The sequence below is a fragment of the Nannospalax galili genome, unplaced genomic scaffold, assembly GCF_000622305.1.
Source record: "Nannospalax galili isolate Female #2095 unplaced genomic scaffold, S.galili_v1.0 scaffold1640, whole genome shotgun sequence".
Lineage (NCBI taxonomy): Eukaryota > Metazoa > Chordata > Mammalia > Rodentia > Spalacidae > Nannospalax > Nannospalax galili.
Genome location: NW_008346098.1, coordinates 676,952 through 696,230, shown reverse-complemented (window position 1 = coordinate 696,230; position 19,279 = coordinate 676,952). Strand labels below are relative to the sequence as shown.

General features: G+C 40.1%; 1 protein-coding gene across 1 annotated transcript in view; it reads right to left on the bottom strand.

Annotated features, from left to right (window-relative positions):
• Nucleotides 1–19,279, bottom strand: part of Kif27 (kinesin family member 27) — a 123,711-nt gene that overhangs the window by 9,268 nt on the left and 95,164 nt on the right. Inside the window, exons 13-14 of the mRNA XM_017800475.2 lie at nucleotides 10,952–11,167; nucleotides 48–254 (exon numbers count right to left, since the gene is read on the bottom strand). Of these exons, the coding sequence (XP_017655964.1) occupies nucleotides 48–254; nucleotides 10,952–11,167 (423 nt within the window). The remainder of the gene's footprint in view (nucleotides 1–47; nucleotides 255–10,951; nucleotides 11,168–19,279) is intronic.

Below are 19,279 nucleotides of genomic sequence, written 5' to 3'. Positions count from 1 at the left end.
ATATCCACTCTTCTTTGTGGGAAAAATATTGTTCCCTGGAAACAAACCTTATTGAAATATTTGAAAAGAACAGCTCTAATCTCAACAAGATTCAGGCAAACTAATTTCTCCAAAATATTTGCTTCACTCTGAGAGAGATTCTGGAATGATGCTCTCAGTGAGTTCTGGCGACTCTTGATACTTTCATTCTTGTATTCAATTGCAGTTTCCAAAGCTTCAATCCCCTCTTCAAGTTGGAACAGAAGATGTTCTTCCTAGATATAATAGAAAGCATTCATCTTATAGAAATAGTCTAACTTGAACTTTGTCATATACTTAGATCTTACTATGCTTTTTGGGTTTAAGGAACAATATTTTTCTCTCTGAATTTGGCTAAGCTATACAATGCATTGCATGTCTATATATAATATATAGTCATCAGATCTTCACAATAAACTTTGTATAAAAAAATGGAAGATGCAAAACTTAAGTGTGTTTTAAAATGCTCCAAGGTGTTTTAAAATGCTCCAAGTGTGTTTTAAAATGCTCCAACAAATAATAATTATCCAATCCAAAAAATAAACACAATCTCAGCCCACAGAATTTGCAATAGTGTCATCTCTCTCCAATATTACTAAAATGCACTTAAAATGTCAGTATTCTACTAATGAGACTTAGTAGTCCTGCTATGCCTCCAAAGACCTAGCAAAACAAGATAGTGCTACAAGAAAAAGCATACACTCAGAATCAGTTACTAAGAACGAGTGATCAGAGGAGAGCCTCTGAGGGAAAAAAAAAATGAAGCATAGGTAACCAAGTAAGTAAAGATTTAAGAAAGTGAAACATATCATGAATGGGGGCATGTACCTGTAATTCTAGTATGTGGGAGGCTTATGTAGGACAATCACGAGTTCAAGGCCAACCTGGACTGCATAATGAGACCCTGTTTCATCTCCTTCAAATAAAAAAGATCATATGAAATATTATTAAAATGGTGGCAGGGCAGGAGAGATGGCTCAGCAGTTAAGAGCACTGGCTGCTCTTGCAGAGGGCCCGGGTTCAATTCCCAGCACCTAAATGATGGCTAACAACCATCCTAATTCCAATTCCAGGGGATCCAATGCCCTCTTCTGACCTTTGTGGGCATTGCATGACATGGGTGCACTTACATGCAGGCAATACACTCATACACATAAAATAAAAAATAATAAAATATTTTAAACTGGTGGAAATATAACATGATTTCATATACTATTCCTTTGTAGGAAAAAAAAAAACCTGACAGTTCTTTTGAGCTATCCAAAGTCATGTATTTGGGAAGAAAGGAGACGGAAAAAAATCAAATCTCTGTTATAAAATTATTTCAAAAGAGTGAGATTTAGGCCAGGCGTGGTGGCGCATGCCTTTAATCCCAGCACTCGGGAGGCAGAGACAGGCGGATCTCTGCGAGTTCGAAGCCAGCCTGGTCTCCATAGTGAATCCAGGACAGCTGGGGCTACAGGGAGACCCTGGCTCAAAAAGACCCCAAAAAAGAAAAAAGAAGAGTGAGATTCAGAAATATGTTCTGTATCCCTATGCCTATTGTGGAGGTCACTTAAATGAAGTTTCTTTAAGGCAGACTGTCTTTGTCCATACATCTTCATTGCTTAGCATAATATTATATAATTTAATCAGTATCTGAGTTAATAAAAGAAAATTTTTTAAATATTTTCATATATCTCTGGTTATTTTTTCCATCACTCTTCAGCATTCCAAAGGAAAATTGTGTGACTATTTCTAATCTACCTATGAATCTTAGTGACTTCTAGACCTCCTTTTTTGGAACTGAGGAAACAGGCAAGAACTTAAATCTAGTGGGAGGTTGAATACTTATTTTTTTTTAAGTGTGTGTGTGTGTGTGTGTGTGTGTGTGTGTGTGTGTGTGTATGTGTATGTATGAATGCCACTTGAGTGGCAGTGCCTGAAGATGCCAGAATAGAGGGTCAGAGTGTCAGAGTCCCTGGAACTAGAGGTATAGGTGGTTGTGAGCTCCTTGATGTGAGTGCTGGGAATTGAACCTTGGTCCTCTGCAAGAACAGCCAGTGCTCTCAACTGCTGAGCCATTTCTCCAGCCCCCTAAATACCCATTTTTAAAAGCCATCTTATAAAACTTCTGGAAGAACAATTTTGGAAAAACAAGTTCAATAACCATCCTATGGTCAATAACTAACCTCCAGTCTATTATATTTTCATGGAATGTCCTTAAGAAACAAAAGAATCACATTTGAAAAATATTTACTTTCATTATTTTTTAAATTATGTGTATGGCTGTGTGGGGGTTTATGCACAAGAGTGAGTGCAGGTGCCCCTCAGAGCCCAGAAGAGGATATACAGATGCCCTGGAGTTGGAGTTATAGGCAGTTGTGAGTCACCCAATGTGGGTGTTAGGAACCAAACTCAGGTCCTCTGCAAGAATAGTACTCACTTGGTAAGCCCTGAGCCATCTCTCCAGCCCCCATAATCATATTTTTGAGGGACAAAAAAAAAATCCTTAAGTACCTTTCAAAGTTACTTAGGTGAATGAGCAAAAGGAACCAAGAAATAAAAGTGATCTATCCAAAGAGAATACATTTAAATTTTCATTTCATTTGATTGTATTTTATAAAAACAAATATGAAGAAGAGTTTGCCTTTATACAAGGCTGAGAACAATTTAGTAAAAATTTAGTTTCAATAATTTTGGATCTAAGTTAAGGAATTGTTACAAAAATATAAGGGAGTATAACCTAGAACCCTGAGGATTACCCACTCAAACTGCTGCAGGTGGGCCTTTGAGATGGCTCAGAAGATGGCTCTTGCTGCCAAGTCCAACTACCTGAGTTTGTTCCCTGGGGTCCTTAGGGTGAAAGGAGAGAACTGACTCCTGCCAGTTGGCTTTGACATCCACACACGCACTGTGGCATGTGTGCATGTGCACATGTGCATAAACAAAGTATAAATTAAAAAGTAAAAAAATAAGGGGCTGGAGAGATGGCTAAGTGATTAAGAGCACGGACTGCTCTTGCAGAGGACCCAGGTTCAATTCCCAGCACCTACATGGTGGCTACAAGCCATCCTTAACTCCAGTTCCAGGGGAATCTGATGCCCTCTTCTGACCTCCATGGCATTGTATGACATGAGTGCACTCACATACATGCAGGCAATATACTCATAAACATAAAATAAAAATAATAAAATATATTTTTTTAAAAAGTAAAAAAATTAAAAACTGTTGTATGTGGTTGTGGTTCCCTCTAATTTAGCAACAGCAACAACAGTCAAGGTCAGTGGCCATGGGAAACCGCCCAAGAGGCTGATAAAATACAGATTCTGATTCAGCAAGTCTGGGTGGGTCATGAGGATGAGCTTTTCTAACAGTCTTCTTCTCAGAGACCAGCCTATGATCCACAGTATAGTGGGTGTCCTAGTTAGCTTTAACTGTCAACTTAATACAGCCTAGAGTCACTTGAGATGGGAGTCTCAATGGGATTGTTCCCAGATTGGCCTGGCCTGAGGGACATGTCTGTGGGAAACTGTTTTGTTAACTGATAAAGGAGGGCCCAGCCTACTGTGGCACCATTCCCTTGGAAGGTAGTCCTGGATTATCTAAGAAAGCTGGCTAAGCATGAGCCAGAAAGGTAGTCAGCAAGCAGTGTTCCTCCATGGTTTCTGCTTCAAGTTCCTGCTTGAGTTCCTGCCCAACTTTTCTCAATGATGGACTATGGAATGTATAAGCTGAAATAAACCTTTTCCTCCACTAAGTTGCTTTTGGTCAGAGTGTTACCACAGTAACAGAAAGGAAACTAGAACAGAAATTGTTACCAGAGAAATGGGGTACTATTGTGAGGAACCTGACCATGTTGTCTTGGGAAGAATATAGATGACTTTGCCACTCCAGACTAGAAAAGCCATTAAGTGATTAGAGCTTAACTAATGGGCCATTCTGTGGGGTCTTGGAAGAGAAGAATGCTGAAAGAGTGGAGACCTGGCTTATGAAGTTTCAGGGGAGGCAGATATTCTATCAAGAGTTGATAGGGGCCATTTGCATAATATTTTGGATTAAGACTGTGTGTGTGTGCTGATCAGCTGGAACTGAAGAATCAGCTGTGATTAATAAAAGATTGGTACCATTGAAGTGAATGAAACCCTTTGTGCTTCATTGGGACAATAGGGTGCTGATCAACTGGGCTGAAGAATCAGCTGTGGTTAATTAGAGATCAGCATCACTGAGGTGAAATCTTCTGTTTCAATGGGATAACGGGGAAAGTAGTTCCTCAGGGTCAGCATAGAGAAGCTGTGGTCCAAGAAGGCCAATGTTGTATTTCAAGCTGGCAGACAAACTAGCTTTTTTTTTTTTTTTGGTATTTTTGAGACAGGGTCTCCCTTTAGCCTCAGCTGGCCTGGAACTGGCTATGTAGACCAGGCTGGCCTTGAACTCACAGAGGCCTACTTCTGCCTCCCAAGTGCTGGGATCAAAGGTGTGGGCCACCAAAGCCAGACAAAACTAGTTAATTTTTAGGAGTCCCCATGTGGCTCTGGTTTTGAACACAAGAAATATACAAGATTGAGGGGATCATGGAGAGTGGCTGAAGCCTGGTACCATGTAGTAGTGTCAGACTATCTGAACAGAGGCCAGGAGAGGCCACTAAACCTCCAGATCTATCACCCTGTCCTGCTCACTCACTATCTCTCTTTCTTTTCTCCCATCCCATTCCTTGTCCTTTGTCTCCATCTATTGGCCGGTCGCACCACACTCTCGTTGCAGTTTTCCGCTGGTCTCGTTTGCCTCAAAATCACACCCGTGTGTCAGAAAACTCATTCCTCTCTCTGGGTACAGGACGCTATTCCCAGAGATAGGAACACACACTACTTCCTGTCCAGGACAGGGCCTCGTCTTTCCCCTCCCTGATGATCTGTTTGTGGGACATCACCTTCAGGGACCCGAGAATAACTCAAACCCATGCCAAGAAAAGTACGCTTTCCTTGGTGAGTGATTCTCCTTGTTCTCGTTTTGCATGACCTATGCCAAACCATTCTCCTTCTACTCCCTCCGTCTCTCTTTTCCTCGTACGCTGCACTTTCCTGCCTGGACTTGTGATCCTGCCTTTGCTCCCTGTGGAGAAATGATTCTCTTTGTCTCCTCCTACCCGCCTGCTCTGTTCCTTCTCTATCTCCTCTTCACTCTGTACATAATCTGTTGCTATGGGAACCACTCAGTCCAAGTCTCAGGGTCTCACACCTCTTGTCTTCTTAAATCCTTAAAACAACTAGGACTCTCAGACACAGTCAAGCACCTGAAGTTCCTGTTCAACACTGCCTGCCCTCAGTACGAGTTAGATAATGACTCTGTTTGGCCAGACATTGGAACCCTAGAGAGAGATTTAGAGAGATTTAGATAATTTCTGTCATCGTAACAGCAAACGGTCCAAGCTCCCATATGTCCAAGCTTTCTTTGATCTCCATGCTAACCCCTCCGTGTCTCATGTTCTTCCCATCAGGTTCTCCTCTCTAAGACAGTTTCATGGGATCCCAACCTGCCAGGGGCCTCTGCCCCTCCCACTCCCTACCCTTCTACCTCAGCCTTTGACCCTAACATAGCTGATGAACTGCTTCCAATTAGGACCCAGCCTCAACCTCCTCCTGCTCCCCAGCCTGAGTTACAGCCAAATTCTCCCCCTGCTCTTCCCTTGCTATACTCTCCCTTACCTTCCCTCCCAGAGCCCAACCCGGCTCCCCTTCCTTCTTCACCTCAAACTCCCTCTCCATGATCATCCCCCTCCCCTCTCTGGCTCTCTAAGTCTGTCACTCCCTCTCCCTCCACTAACCTTACTCTACTTGAGGAAATCCACAACCTTAAACAGCTCCTTAGCAAACATTCCCTACTCTCCCCTATTCCGGCTTCTAGCTCAAATAACCCGTTTATCCCTCCCATATCTACTTCTACCCCAATTCCAGACCCTGCCTCCAATACCCCTCATGGACAGAACACCCCTCCTACCTCTCCCACTCTGGCCTCCTCCCGGGAATCCCCTTCTCCTTCTCCTCTCTCCCCCTCCCATAACTCTTGTTCTGCTTCTAAACCTAGCTACAAATGTTTAGGTCTCTGTAAGTCTACCTGCTTTTCTAAATTTTTCAGAGAAAAATTTCTTCTTTATATCCCTTTATAAACATGCTTTCATTAACACTTTAGGTTTCCTAGTATCTTGTACTTTTTCTCTAAAGCTTTCTACTCCTTGCCATGTAGCTAGCTGCCTGCCATATGTCTGACCTCCCACAAGCTTTAAGCCTGCATGACTCCATGGCTTGCTTCCTTTCCCGCTATTCACTCCCTCAAGGCAGCTGACAAGATTGCCAGCTCACCTGCCCTGGGGATTTTTTTTCTTTAAGAGTTGAATAAAATGGTAAAAGTTTCTGGTTGGCCCATTCTTAAATTAAATTCTCTTATGAATGAGACTAAGAACCCTCTAGGGGACCCTTTCTCCCTTTTGACCAAGATAGGACCCCGAAATTCTAATAACTTGTTTATTTGATGGTCATGCAGAGATTTTCAAGCTCACACTGACTTTGGCTCTTAAGGGACCACAAGAACTTCCTTATCTATTTTGCTATCTTGCCTTGGGGCATTCAGGCTTAGGCAGAACAGCTGGGCTGTTTCAGTGGAACATTTAAAGACTTTCAGGCAGCTGGCCCCATGGACAAATGGAAAACGGAAAAAGATTTTAAAAGCCATTTTTTTTTCTCCTGAACTTTTTCTCAGGCAAAGGGGCTTGAAATTTTGATCTTAGGCCCTGGTGGGCACCAAGAAAGCTGTGCTCAGGCACCTACTTTTCTAATTAGACGTAACCATTTTAAATTTCAGAATACATGGAAAGTCACAGGTAGTGCTCGGGTGAGACATATGTTTTCAGAGCAACAACCCAGTGATTTATGTGCTGGACATAGTGTCCTGTTCCTTCTGCTGCCCTCATGAGTTTCTTTTCCACCATAGCCTGTATCTAGGAATGGAGAAATCTGAAGAACTTTGCTTCACATGTACAGCTACAAAGGTTAGTGAGAGGCATGGATTCCTTTAATTAGCTTTTTTATTTGAGGCATATATATATATCTGAGGGTACTTTCTTCTTTTATATCAAGTCTAACCTACCAGTACCAGGGGTGCCTAGGATAAACTCCAGACATTTAATCATATGTCCTAATTCTCTTGCAATTTATTTTTGTTTTAGTTTCTTGATGATGTCATAGAATAAGCAATGCATTTCTAGTTCAGACTAAGGGAGTAATGCCAAATCTCCACAATGGGAGTTTAGATTTTAACATTGTTTGGGCCTGTTTCTAAAGGGGATTACTTTGAGTTTTAACTTCCTGTACTGGTTTTTAAAGATGATTGTTTTAAGTTTTTTTATTTGTTTGTTAATGTTATTGTATCTCATGGTTATTAAGAAAGAAAATGGAAAGTTAAAAGATATTAGAATGATATGGGAATGCAGATATTTTCATCCGTATATTTCTTTAAGAGTTCAAGGGATTATACATTCCAGACATTAGACTTAAGTTCTTATGTTATTTAGACAATTATCTCTCACTGATGATTTTGTTCCTAATAAGACAATGCTACTCAGATGTAAGACTTCAAATCTTGGTCTGCAACACTGTAGTGACCACATTCATCAAGCTGCAATGTCACAATTAAGGGCAATACTGCTCTAACCTTGAAACTACTCTTTCTCTGTTCCTCCAAAATATATTCCTGCATCTCTCCACAGATTGAGGACATCTGCTCTCCAGTCATTCTCATACCCAAACTAACCCTATACACACTGGGAGAGGAAAAGAAGGAACCAGAACAAGGAGGTCAGCCATCTTAGCAATCCTAGTAAGAATTAGCCTGGTGACATCAGTAGCAGACACTGGACTCACAGCCAGAGGTTTGGGACACACACTGATCTCAACCAGCATCTCTCCCAGGAAATACAGGACCTCAGACAGGAACTCACCTCAACAATGGAAACTACAGTCTACTGTTGGAGGCATCATTCCTTTGGCAGGTGGTCCTGGGAAGCTGGCTCAGCATGAGACAGCAAGTTAGTCAGCAAGCATGGTTTCTACTTCATGTTCCTGCTTGAGTTCCTGCCCAGCTTCCCTCAGTGATGGACCTATAAGCTGAAGCAAACCTTTTCCTCCCTTCAGTTGCTTTTGGTCAGAGTGGGTGTTTTATTATAGCAGCAGGAAGGTTAACTAGACCAGAAATAGGCTGTCATAGCCTGCAACATTAGAAGAATTCAAACGTTCACTACATAGAAATAATATGAGGAGATGCTAAATTACCCTGATTTGATCACTATAATTGTGTATACACATTTCATTAAAAAAAGAGGTGATTTGTCCACAGTAAATTGCTGGGCAATCTTCTACTAGTAAAATGATCTAAAGTCTATCAATTCCCATAAATAATATAATGAAGATGAAATACTTTAAAAAGAAAATTTTAAGTTTAAAGACTTCAAGATGGCAAACTTTCCACATATATTTTATTCATGACTTTTGTCGCTTTAGAATTTCCTGTTTCCATTAATTTGCTACTTGCAGATCTATCTGAGACTATTAATCTTGACTTTAAAATAGTGAGAGCAGTGCTCACTTCCAAACTACAGTAAGGAAAGCCAACTATGTGGGGGAAGGCAAGGAGAAGCTCAAAAGACAAGCTGGAACCCTAACTGTGCGAGGTCCACCATTTCCTTAAACAAATTCAGGATGGCTGCTAACTAGCCATTCTACATGGTGTTATATTGTTACCACAAATCTATAAACAAAGTTCCCAGTCATAAAATTCCACATGAAATAGAAGCCAGAAGTCTCAGTTTTTAAAATTTTTTAGAGAAGTGTATCCTTGGCTGGCCTAGAACTCATTATGTAGAACAGGCTGACTTCTAACTTACAGCAATCTTCTCACTTCTCCCAAGAACTAGGATCACAGGGCTATGCTTCCACATCTAGCTTCAAAGTTTCTTAATAATGGACTTCTACCTTCTGAAAACATAGTTTGCTCATTTAACTTTTAAAAAATTTATTATTTTGATTTTATGTATATGTGTGTGTGTGTGTGTGTGTGTGTGTGTGTGTGTGTGTGTGTGCTTGAGTATATGTATGTGTGCATTGTGAGTGCAGGTGATTTCAGAGGCCAGAAAAAGGCATCAGGTCTCATGGAACTAGAGACAGCAGGCAATTGTGAGGCACATGAGGTGGGTGCTGGAAACTGAACTCAGGTCCTCTGCAAGGGCAGCACGTGTTCTTAACCTCAGAGCCATCTCTCCAGCTCTAATTTGTCCATTCCTATGTCTGCTTTACTTAACAATGTTCTGTCAGAGTAGTTTACTACATTTTTCAAGATTCTAATCCACCAAGGTGGCACTGATGTAGCTTTTCCCTAGATGATTACTGCAGCACTGCTTTGTTTATAAGCATGGCCTTACTGCATTACCCATGACTTTTCATGTACTTTACAGATAATAGTTTTCTTAGATTTCTCTTTTCCCAGATAGAATACGCATTTATCAAGGGAAACATAACACTTAGTACTTTTTGTTGTTGTTCTTTGCCCCCCCACCCCCATATGGCCTAAACCTTCTTAGGCAGGCAGAATTCCTGAAGTTTTACTGTGTCTTAGGCTCTCATTCCTTCTAATATAAAAGCTTGGGGCTCTAACTTAACATTTTAGGAAAAGAGCCTGATCCTTTGAGCTGCCTATATAGCAACCCACGTTAAGTTGTAAAATAAAGCAATAAACATGTAGAATGTTCCCTCAGCTGCCATTCAGTCCCCAGCCAAATTATTCTTCAATTGCTTTCATCAATTCATTGAGCAATAGTCCTATTTCATGATAACCTTTCTCCTGTTTCTTAACTGGCCCCTTTAACTTTCTCTCTCTTGCCCAATCTAAAACACAAGATTCAGCAAGGAACATGGTTCCCAGAAATTCACTCTCTTTTAGCAATTTTCTCTTGTTTTGGTAACTGTAGGCCTTAACATTAAATATTTGTAGAGAAAATTCAGGCTCAAATATTCATCTTTGTCTGATAAAACAAGACATAAGGACCATTCCCACAGAAATAAAATTGTTTAAAAAGACTAATTCTTGAGCAATTTGATAGCCAATGAATGAATCATCTTTTACATGTCAAAAAAAAAAAAAAAGGCAAGAAAGAGCTATATGCCATCTCAAATGAAAACTAGAAGTAAAAGATACTGCACTGGGATTTGAATTTTGTGTGTATTTATGTTTGGACAGCGTAGAATTTGCTTCAAAACATCCATTTCTTCATCAAGCTTTTAGGGAAAGAATGAACCCTTAATACTGTAGGCATCTACTGTATGTATGTAGTGAATTCCCTAGCATCATTGCCAAGGATGCACAGAGGATAGAGGAAGTGGCTCAGCAGGTAAGGGGTCTTGACACCAAGCCTGACTACCTGAGTTCAATCCCTGGGAACCACATGGTGGAAGGTGAGAAATGAAAAGTTGTCTTCTTGACCTCCATGGTATACAGGTGCCCAGGCACATACACATATACACACAAAATATACAAGAAAAAAAGTTAAAGAGAGAAAAAAAGAGGGGAGTTAGATGCCCTCCTTGAAAAAAGCCCCTCACATCATATTCTGTGATCTGTGATTTTAGGTGAGACACTCAGCAGAGGAGGACATATTCAAGGAAAGCAGTAGTTTCCTAATGCCTGGCAATGCCGGAAGAGTACATTCAGATACATTCTGTGAAGACATCTGTTTCTAACCAAGCATGGCCTCTAGTACCAAACAGATGAACTTATTACAGATAACAAAATCTCGAAACGAAGTTTATCAGATTTATCATTTTTATAATCATGTGATAAGAGTCCGTGGAAATCACCCAAGTCGTGCATCATCATATAGCAACTCCAGTTCCAAAGAATACTGACTTACTTTGGGTGACAGCACTCTACCGTTTTTAAGTTTTTCATCTACACTGGTCCTTTGTCTCTGGAGCTGATCCCTTTCTTTTTGGAGAGCTTGAACTTGTTCTAAAATCTGTATTTTCTCATCAGTTGTGCTGCTTTCAAGCTGCAAACTTTTTTTAGACAACTCGTGGTCCAACAAGTTCAGACGAGCTGATATTTTCAAACTGTCTGTGTTTAAGGCCTAAGAAGACACAACCCATCAGACAGGGAAAAAAAGTTACAAGAAATCCAGACAGCTTACAAAATAGGAAAGTCATAGAGAAAATAACTAAATGATTGTATTTTTACCTATTATTTTTTTAAATGGGATTTTTTTTTGTTTCATGTGACAGGCAGCTTTTTTTTTTTTTTTTTTGAGACAGGGTCTCCCCGTAGCCTCAGCTGTCCTAGATTCACCATGGAGACCAAGTTGGCCTCAAACTCAGAGATCTGTCTGCCTCTGCCTCCCAAGTGCTGGGATTAAAGGCATGCGCCACCATGCCCGGCCTCCAATGGGCTTTTTAAAGGAGCTCATTATCTAAAATATTAAATTTAATGCTTCTTTTGCAAGTACATTGATTTAAAATATGAAGCTCCTACCAAAATTCCTTGGCTGGGTTTTGAGAGACAGTCTTTCTCCTTTCTACTACTTTATTCCTTAGCCTGTTACATGGTAGGATTGTTATAATTTCTTAGAGATTGATATTTGGTGTGCCTAAACATACTAATTTTTTATTTCTACTTCATTCTGGTCAGAAATATGAATATGGTCCGATTATGGAGATGTTCATTACAACTTTAATTATATACTTCCATGTTATTGCTAATGTATATAAAACTATCATAAATATTATCATTTTACTAATAAAAATCAGAACAATTCCCTAGAATGCGTCTCCTTAAACCCTTTCAGTTTCCTCTAACATTTTTGTTCAAATGTCTAAATTACCCATTTTAGCCTGCATACTACAGGAGTGACAACCTAGCACTCACACCTCCCCTTCTCCACGTGCCCCTCCCCTTCTATTCCCCAATATAAGTTGTATTACAGGTTTTGGTTATGAATTTGCAACTATTACTCATAACTGGTATAAGCAATATAAAAGATCAAACTTTCATCATCTGATCAAACTTCTCAGGAAATCTTTTCTGTTCTTTAATTACATTTATTCATTCATTCATTCATTCATTGTGTGCCACAGCACAAGTACAAAAGTCAGAGGACAACATACCCAAGTCAGTTCTCTCCTTTGCTCATGTGGGCTCTGGGGGTCAAACTCAGGCTGTCAAATTGGTGGAAGGCACCCTTACCACTGAGCCATCTCACTGGCCCCTCAACAATTTCTTTCTTAAAACATACTGTCTGGACAGTAACCCAGCATAGAACTGGGAAACCCCAATGTTAGCTGTAGGAATATTGGCAACTGATTGCTGCTAGATGAGGAAGAGCTGATCTTCCTAAAACAAGGAACTCTAGATAGGCTGACTTAGCAGATGGACAAGCACTGGAGAATGCTGGAGGCACCAATGACACAGTGGACAGTAACAGGGGTGACAGAGCATATGGGCTCAAGTGGTGTGTGGGGGGTATGGGATGGTACCATTTGGGATGTGGGTATATGGATGAATAAGATTGTTTGGGATGTTCTGTATGAAATACACACACAAAAAAGTCAATACAAAATTATATATATATATATATCTGGAGCCTCCATCTCCACACTCCTGCTTAAACTGGACCATTTATCCTGGGACTTCATTGTGAATTTCCATGTTGGATAACATCAAGACAGCTTGAATCCTCCTTTTTCATAGTTTAAGGTCTTACCTTTGTGGAACACATGCTCTAGTAGCTTTCTGAGACAGGTCTGATGAGTAATTTACTTACTTGAAAACCTCCACCTTCTACCTTCACATCTATTCAGAGTTGGGCAGAATAGAACATTATTGACTGGAAATAATTTTCCTTTTAAGTTTGAAGACTGCTTCATATCTTTTAGCGTCTAATGAAGAAAGTCCCTAAGTCTAGTGCCATTCCGATTCCTTAGATTGACAAGTGACTAGGTTTTTCTATGTTGAGGTATTCAAAATTTGTTTTTCCTCAATTCACCTAAACCTTCACAATCTATTCCTTCAGGCACTCGTTTCGCTAGGTCCTTGACTAGCTTTTTTAGTCTAGAATCTTCTATCATCAGCTTCCCAACAACGCATTCTGTTTGATTATCTCTTCTAGTTTTTTCCCCCTTATTGTTTGTTTTTGGATTTCCTATTACTTAAACGATTCCTAAATTTAGATAAATCTAACCTTACCTTCTTCTGAGCTATTTCAGCTTTTTCCTTTTACCCTTTTCATTCTTAATAGTTCTTTCGTGTTTTGAATAACCTGTAGTTCTTGTTTTACAGCGTCATGTTTTTTACTACATTTAAGATGTGAAAGTATTTCCTGAGTTTTTTTCAGCTTCTATATTAGAAATAGAAATCCTTTTCCCCATCAGTCCTAGTATCTACCTTTTAAATTTTTTTTATTTATTTACTTTTATTTTGTGTGTATGAGTGTTTGCCTGCATGTATGTAAGTGCAATGCCACCGAGGCCAGAAGAAGATGTGGGATCCTCTGGAATTGGAGTTGTGGGCAGTTGTTAGCCACATGTGGGTGCTGGAAACTGAAGCCGAGTCTTCTGCAAGAGCAGCAAGTGCTCTTAACCCCTGAGCCATGTCTCCAGGCCCCTAGTATCTGCCTTTAATTTTCTCATTTAAAAATGCAGTACTGGGTTGGAGAGATGGCTCAGTGGGTAAAATGCTTGCGATACAAGCCTGACAACTTGAGTTTGGATCCCCAGGACCCAAGTACTGGATACAGTAGTGCACATATCTGTAATCCCAGTGCACCCCTATAGGGAGATGGGAGGCAGACATAGAAAAATTGCTAGAAGCTCTCGGCCAGGTGGCCTGGTTTTCCCAACTATAAATAAACAAGACAGACCCTATTTGAAACAAAGCATAAGGCAAGAACTGACACCAACATTGGTCTCTGACTTCCACATGCACACACACACACACACACACACACACACACACACACACGAGTCAGGCATTTAAAAGCTGATAAACAGCTGAGGATAATGGCACATTACGGTAATCCAAACACTCCCAAGACATACGAGGCTGAGGCAGGAGGACCTCAAGTTCCAGGACAACCTGGGCTACACAGTATGGCCTTATCTCTAAACAAACAAATGAGCAAAACCAAACAAAAACTGTAAGATGTGTGGTAATAGGGTACATATGGGATCCCAAATCTATGTATTTTTACCTTTGTTTGTTTTTTGGTTTTGAGGCAGGATCTCACTATGTAGCCCCAGCTAACCTGGAACTCACTTTGTAGACTATCCCAGGCTGGCTTCAATCTCACAGAGATCCACCTGTTTCTGCCTCTGCTGCCCAAATGCTGGGATTAAAGGTGTGTACATATTTCATTTCTCTTGAGTATATACCGAAAGAACTGCTGGGTAACATACTCTCTGTATAGTTAACCTTTAGAAGAACTGCAAGATGTCCAAACCACCTGTACCATATCACAAGCCCTCCAGCAGTGGATGAAGGCTTCAGTTTTCCCACCTCCGCAACACTTCTTATTATCTGTTTTTTCTAATTATAGCCATGTTAGTGAGTGGTATCTCATTTGAGTTTTTGCTTTGTAATAGTTTGATGGCTAACATGATCATTTTTCTAAACTATGTATTTATTTAATTTTTTAGACCTCCTCCCCTATCTGCACCCCTACCAAAGCTCCCTGACCGGATTTCATTTCTGTCATATATGTTAAAGCCTATCAAGTCACGTTTATGTCCCCAGATGTCCCTCAGTGTGAGTTCTCAGTGTGATAGGAGCCTATCTAGGGTTACTCCCTAAAGAAAATCAACTCTCCCTCACCTGGCAGTGATCACCTATCAACAGTTCCTCAGCTAAGGTTGGGGCTTCTTTCCTAAGGTCTATGCTGGATTTTTGAGATGATCATCTTTTCATGTGGTTTTTGGCCACTTTTATTATTTTATTTATTTACTTATTTATTTTTATTTTATGTGTATGAACGTTAATGCCTGCATATGTGTAAGTGCACCTGTGTCGTGCAGTGCCCTCGGAAGACAGAAGAGGTTGTTGGATCCCCTGGAACTGGAGTTATGGACCGTTGTCAGCTGCCATATGGGGCTGGTATTAGAACCCCGGTCTTCTGCAAGACAGCCAGTGCTCTTAACCACTAAGCTATCTCTCCAGACCCATTGTTTATTTTTTTTTAATTAGGTCATCTTTATTTTTGGTTTTTTTGAGACAAGGTCTTACTATGTAATCCAGAACTGTAGATCTTCCTTCTTCAACCTCCTAAATTCTGGGATTATAAGCAGGTTATCTTTTTATTATCAAGTTTTAAGACTTTTAAAAATATTCTCAGTTCCTTATCATATATAGGGTTTGCAGATTTACAAGTATTTCCCCGATTTTGTAAGCTTTTTACTTTCTTGACTGTGTCTTTTAAATCACAAATATTTTTAAGATTAAGTCTAATTTATTTATTTTTATTGCTGTTTTAGGTATAATAGGCAAAAAATCATTACTTAAAAGGTCACAAAGGGGGCTGGAGCACTTGTTGCTCCTGCAGAAGACCCAAGTTTGGTTCCCAGCATCCACACTGAGTAGCTCAAAACTACCTGAAACTTCAGCTCCAGAGGATCAGAAGTCCTCTTCTGGTCTCTGTGGGTTATATGTGTGTATACGTACATACATACATACAGACAGACAGACACACACACACACACACACACAAATAAATAAATAAATAAAAATAAATCTTTAAAAAGAGAGTAGTCACAAAGACTTATGCCTATGTGCTCTTCTAAAAGTTTTACAATTTTAGCTTTTTTCTTATTTTATTTATTATTTTTATTTTATGTGTATGTGCCTGCATGTGTGTAAGTGCACCTGTGTCGTGCAATGCTCTCAGAGGTCAGAAGAGGGCATTGGATCCTCTGGAACTGGAGTTACAGATAGCTGTTAGCCACAATGTGGGTGCTGGGAATTGAACCAGGGTCCTCAGGAAGAACAAGTGCGCTTAACTGCTGGGCCATCTCTCCAGCGCCTACAATTTTAGCTCTCACTTGTAGGTGTATGATACATTTTAATTTTAATTTTTTGCTTTGTTGTTTGTTTTGAGACAGGGTCTACCTGCATAGCCCAGGCTAGCCTTGACTGTATTATATAGCTCAAGTAGGCCTGGAACTCCCAGTCTACCTTCCTTAGCTTCAGAAAGCTGAGTTTACAGGTATGTGCCAATTTCCCTTCTTGAGTTAAATTTGTATACAATATATTTTTCTTTTCTGTCATTTTACAGGATTAATATCATGCTCCTTGCCTAACCTAAATGTTCATAATCAAAGTCTTATTAATATTTCTTAAACACTAGAAAAGATTAAACATTTTATGTCTTTTTTTTTTTTGAGACAGGGTAGCGTCAGCTGGCCTGGAGCTCACTATGTAGACCATGCTGGCCTTGAACTCACAGAGGTCCACCTGCCTCTGCCTCCTGAGTGCTGGGACTAAAAGCATGCACCACCATGCCAGGCATATGCCTTTTCTTAAAAGAATCCAGGAGGATAAAAGTCTTAAGTTTCTGTTTCATTAAAATAATTTTCAAAGAATCAGTTCTGCTTTAAGGTGGTTTTCATCCATTTATACTCCCCACTCATCTCCATGTGTTCTTACTTCTTAAAATTTACATCTCACAGGCTGGAGAGTTGGCTCAGTGGTTAAGAGCAGGTACAGCTCTTGCAGAGGACTTTAGTTAAGTTACCAGAAACCCCATCTGGCAGCCTGTAACTCCAGATTCAGAGGATTTAACACCTTCTTCTGGCCTCCAAGGACACCTGCACATGCATATACACACATACAGGCACAAATGTAATTTAAATCTCTGTGAGTTCCAGGCCAGCTGGCTACAGGGAGAGCCTGTCTCAAAAAGATAAAAAACCAAACAACAAAAAGCCTTATACATTTCCTTCTGGTTCTTCATGTGTAAGTTCAAAAGCCTACTGAAAAATACACATACAAAATATATATAAGTGCAGCTGAAGCATATGTAACAACAAATACAGTGTCAGACAGGAGAGACCTCCCTTCAAGTTGTTGTTCAGGGTAGTCCAAGACTCTCCCAAAATAACACAGGCTTTGCCATAGCCCTTGATGGCTTCCCAGAATTTGAAGGTATGACCCCATTGCTGAAGACAGGGCATACTTCAGTTACACGACTTGAAGCAATTGAGCTGGCATTGACCTAGGGGCCGCTAGTCCCTAAGACTAGCTTTCATGTTATCAGAGGACTATGCAAGCCGTCAAGGGCGAAAACCAATCAATGGTCCTACCCAGCTGTAAAGCCTAATAAAAACACAATGACTGGCCCAAAAAACTGTCACTATTGGTCTAGTAGTGGCACTTTTATCTTGGGGGCAATCAACAGCTGTCTAACTGGGATTAAGGCCTGCTCAGTGGGAGAAAACTCTGTAAACAGCCAAATGTACTCAGCTGATCACAGATCCTAGAGAAATTCCTACTTTTGCCACATCCCTAGGCCAATGTAATTTCTTACTTTATTCTAAAGATGCATCCTTATATATACAGACAAGTGTATTTCTCACCTTTCATTTAAAAAGCTTCTTTTTGCAACTGATGGAGACTTACAAAGTTCCAGAACTGGTCAAAGGCAGAGAATAAGTGTCTGTGAGACACTTAACCCTAAGTGACACATTTTTAATACAACCTCTACACATAAGACAAATGCATCTCTCAACTCTCACCAGAGAAACTTCCTTATGCAGCAGATAGTAATTAACACAGAAATCCACAATTGGCCAATGTGCAGAAAACAAGAGGCCGCAGAGTGCTTATCTCTGATTAGGACACCTATTTCAAACCTCTGCCTCCCAAAGCTAGGGATCATGGCAGAAGAGGAGCCAGAAGATTGTAAAAATCTAAGGGCTGGGCATGGTGGTGCATACCTTTAATCCCAGCACTCAGGAGGCAGAGGCAGGGAGACCCTGTCTCAAAAAGACAGAAAAAAAAAAAAGATTGTAAGACCCAGACTGAGTGGATAACAAGGAAACAGAGTCTTCCAGACAGCTGGTCAATTATACATATGAACGCACAGCAATGGTGATAGCATGCACAAGTCCTTTGCAACCTCAACACAGACAAAAATCTCAGCATAGACATGGAGTAATGGTTACAAAATCAAACCCAAGCTAAGGAACTTTTGGCAACTGATGGCTGCTGGGAGGGGAAAAGACAGTTTCTTAAAGGGATGGGACTCTTGGTGGGCCCAGTGAATGGACCTACACTGAAGGATATTTGGGGATAAAAATCAGACTCTATAGGTTGTGTTATATACATACATACATACATACATATATACATACATTTATACACACACACACACACACACACACACACACAACCATTAAATTGGGCAGGGGCCTTCGGAGGAAGATGCAGATAGGGGAGGGGATCTAAATACCATCAAACTATATTGTATTAAAATTGCAAGAATTCAATTAAAAATAAAATTTTTAAAAATTGTTATCTCACAAAACCTAGAAAAGAACTGTTTTCTAGTCTCATAAACTTATTTCAGGGAAAACACTTCCCTGCTCTTGCTTCTTTTACTTTCTTCTTTCTTTTATTTTATGACACAGAACATACCATAAAAGTCCAGGCAATGTTCTTCTATTTATTCACTTGAGATTTTTGTTCATCTTTTGCTATTGATTTACATGTTTTGAGGAATAGATCTTTTTAAACCTTTTACAGTTTTATATGACTTTTTAAATTTTAAAAGTTTTTTTATTCATTTTTATGTCACTTTTTTATTTATTGATTTTTTTGTGTATATCATACAGAACACCCCAAACAATCTTATTCATCTGTATACCCACTTCCCAAATGGCACCCTCCCATACCCCCACACACAACACTGGAGCCCATATTCTCTGTCATCCCTGTTACTGTCCACTGTGTTGTCAGGGCCCCCAGCCATTCCCCAGTGCTTATCTATGACCTGAATCTAGTCAGACTATCTAGAGATCCTTGTTTTAGGAAGATCAGCTGTACCTCAACTAGCAGCAATCAGTTGTCAATATTCCTTTAGATAACATTGGGGTCTGCTGTTCATTTTCCCAGTTCTATGCTGGGTTACTGTCTGGGAGTCCCTTTGGCTACCCTGGCCATCAACTCAAAAGAGGGCATCGCTTGTCTGGCATTGTTGCTTGTT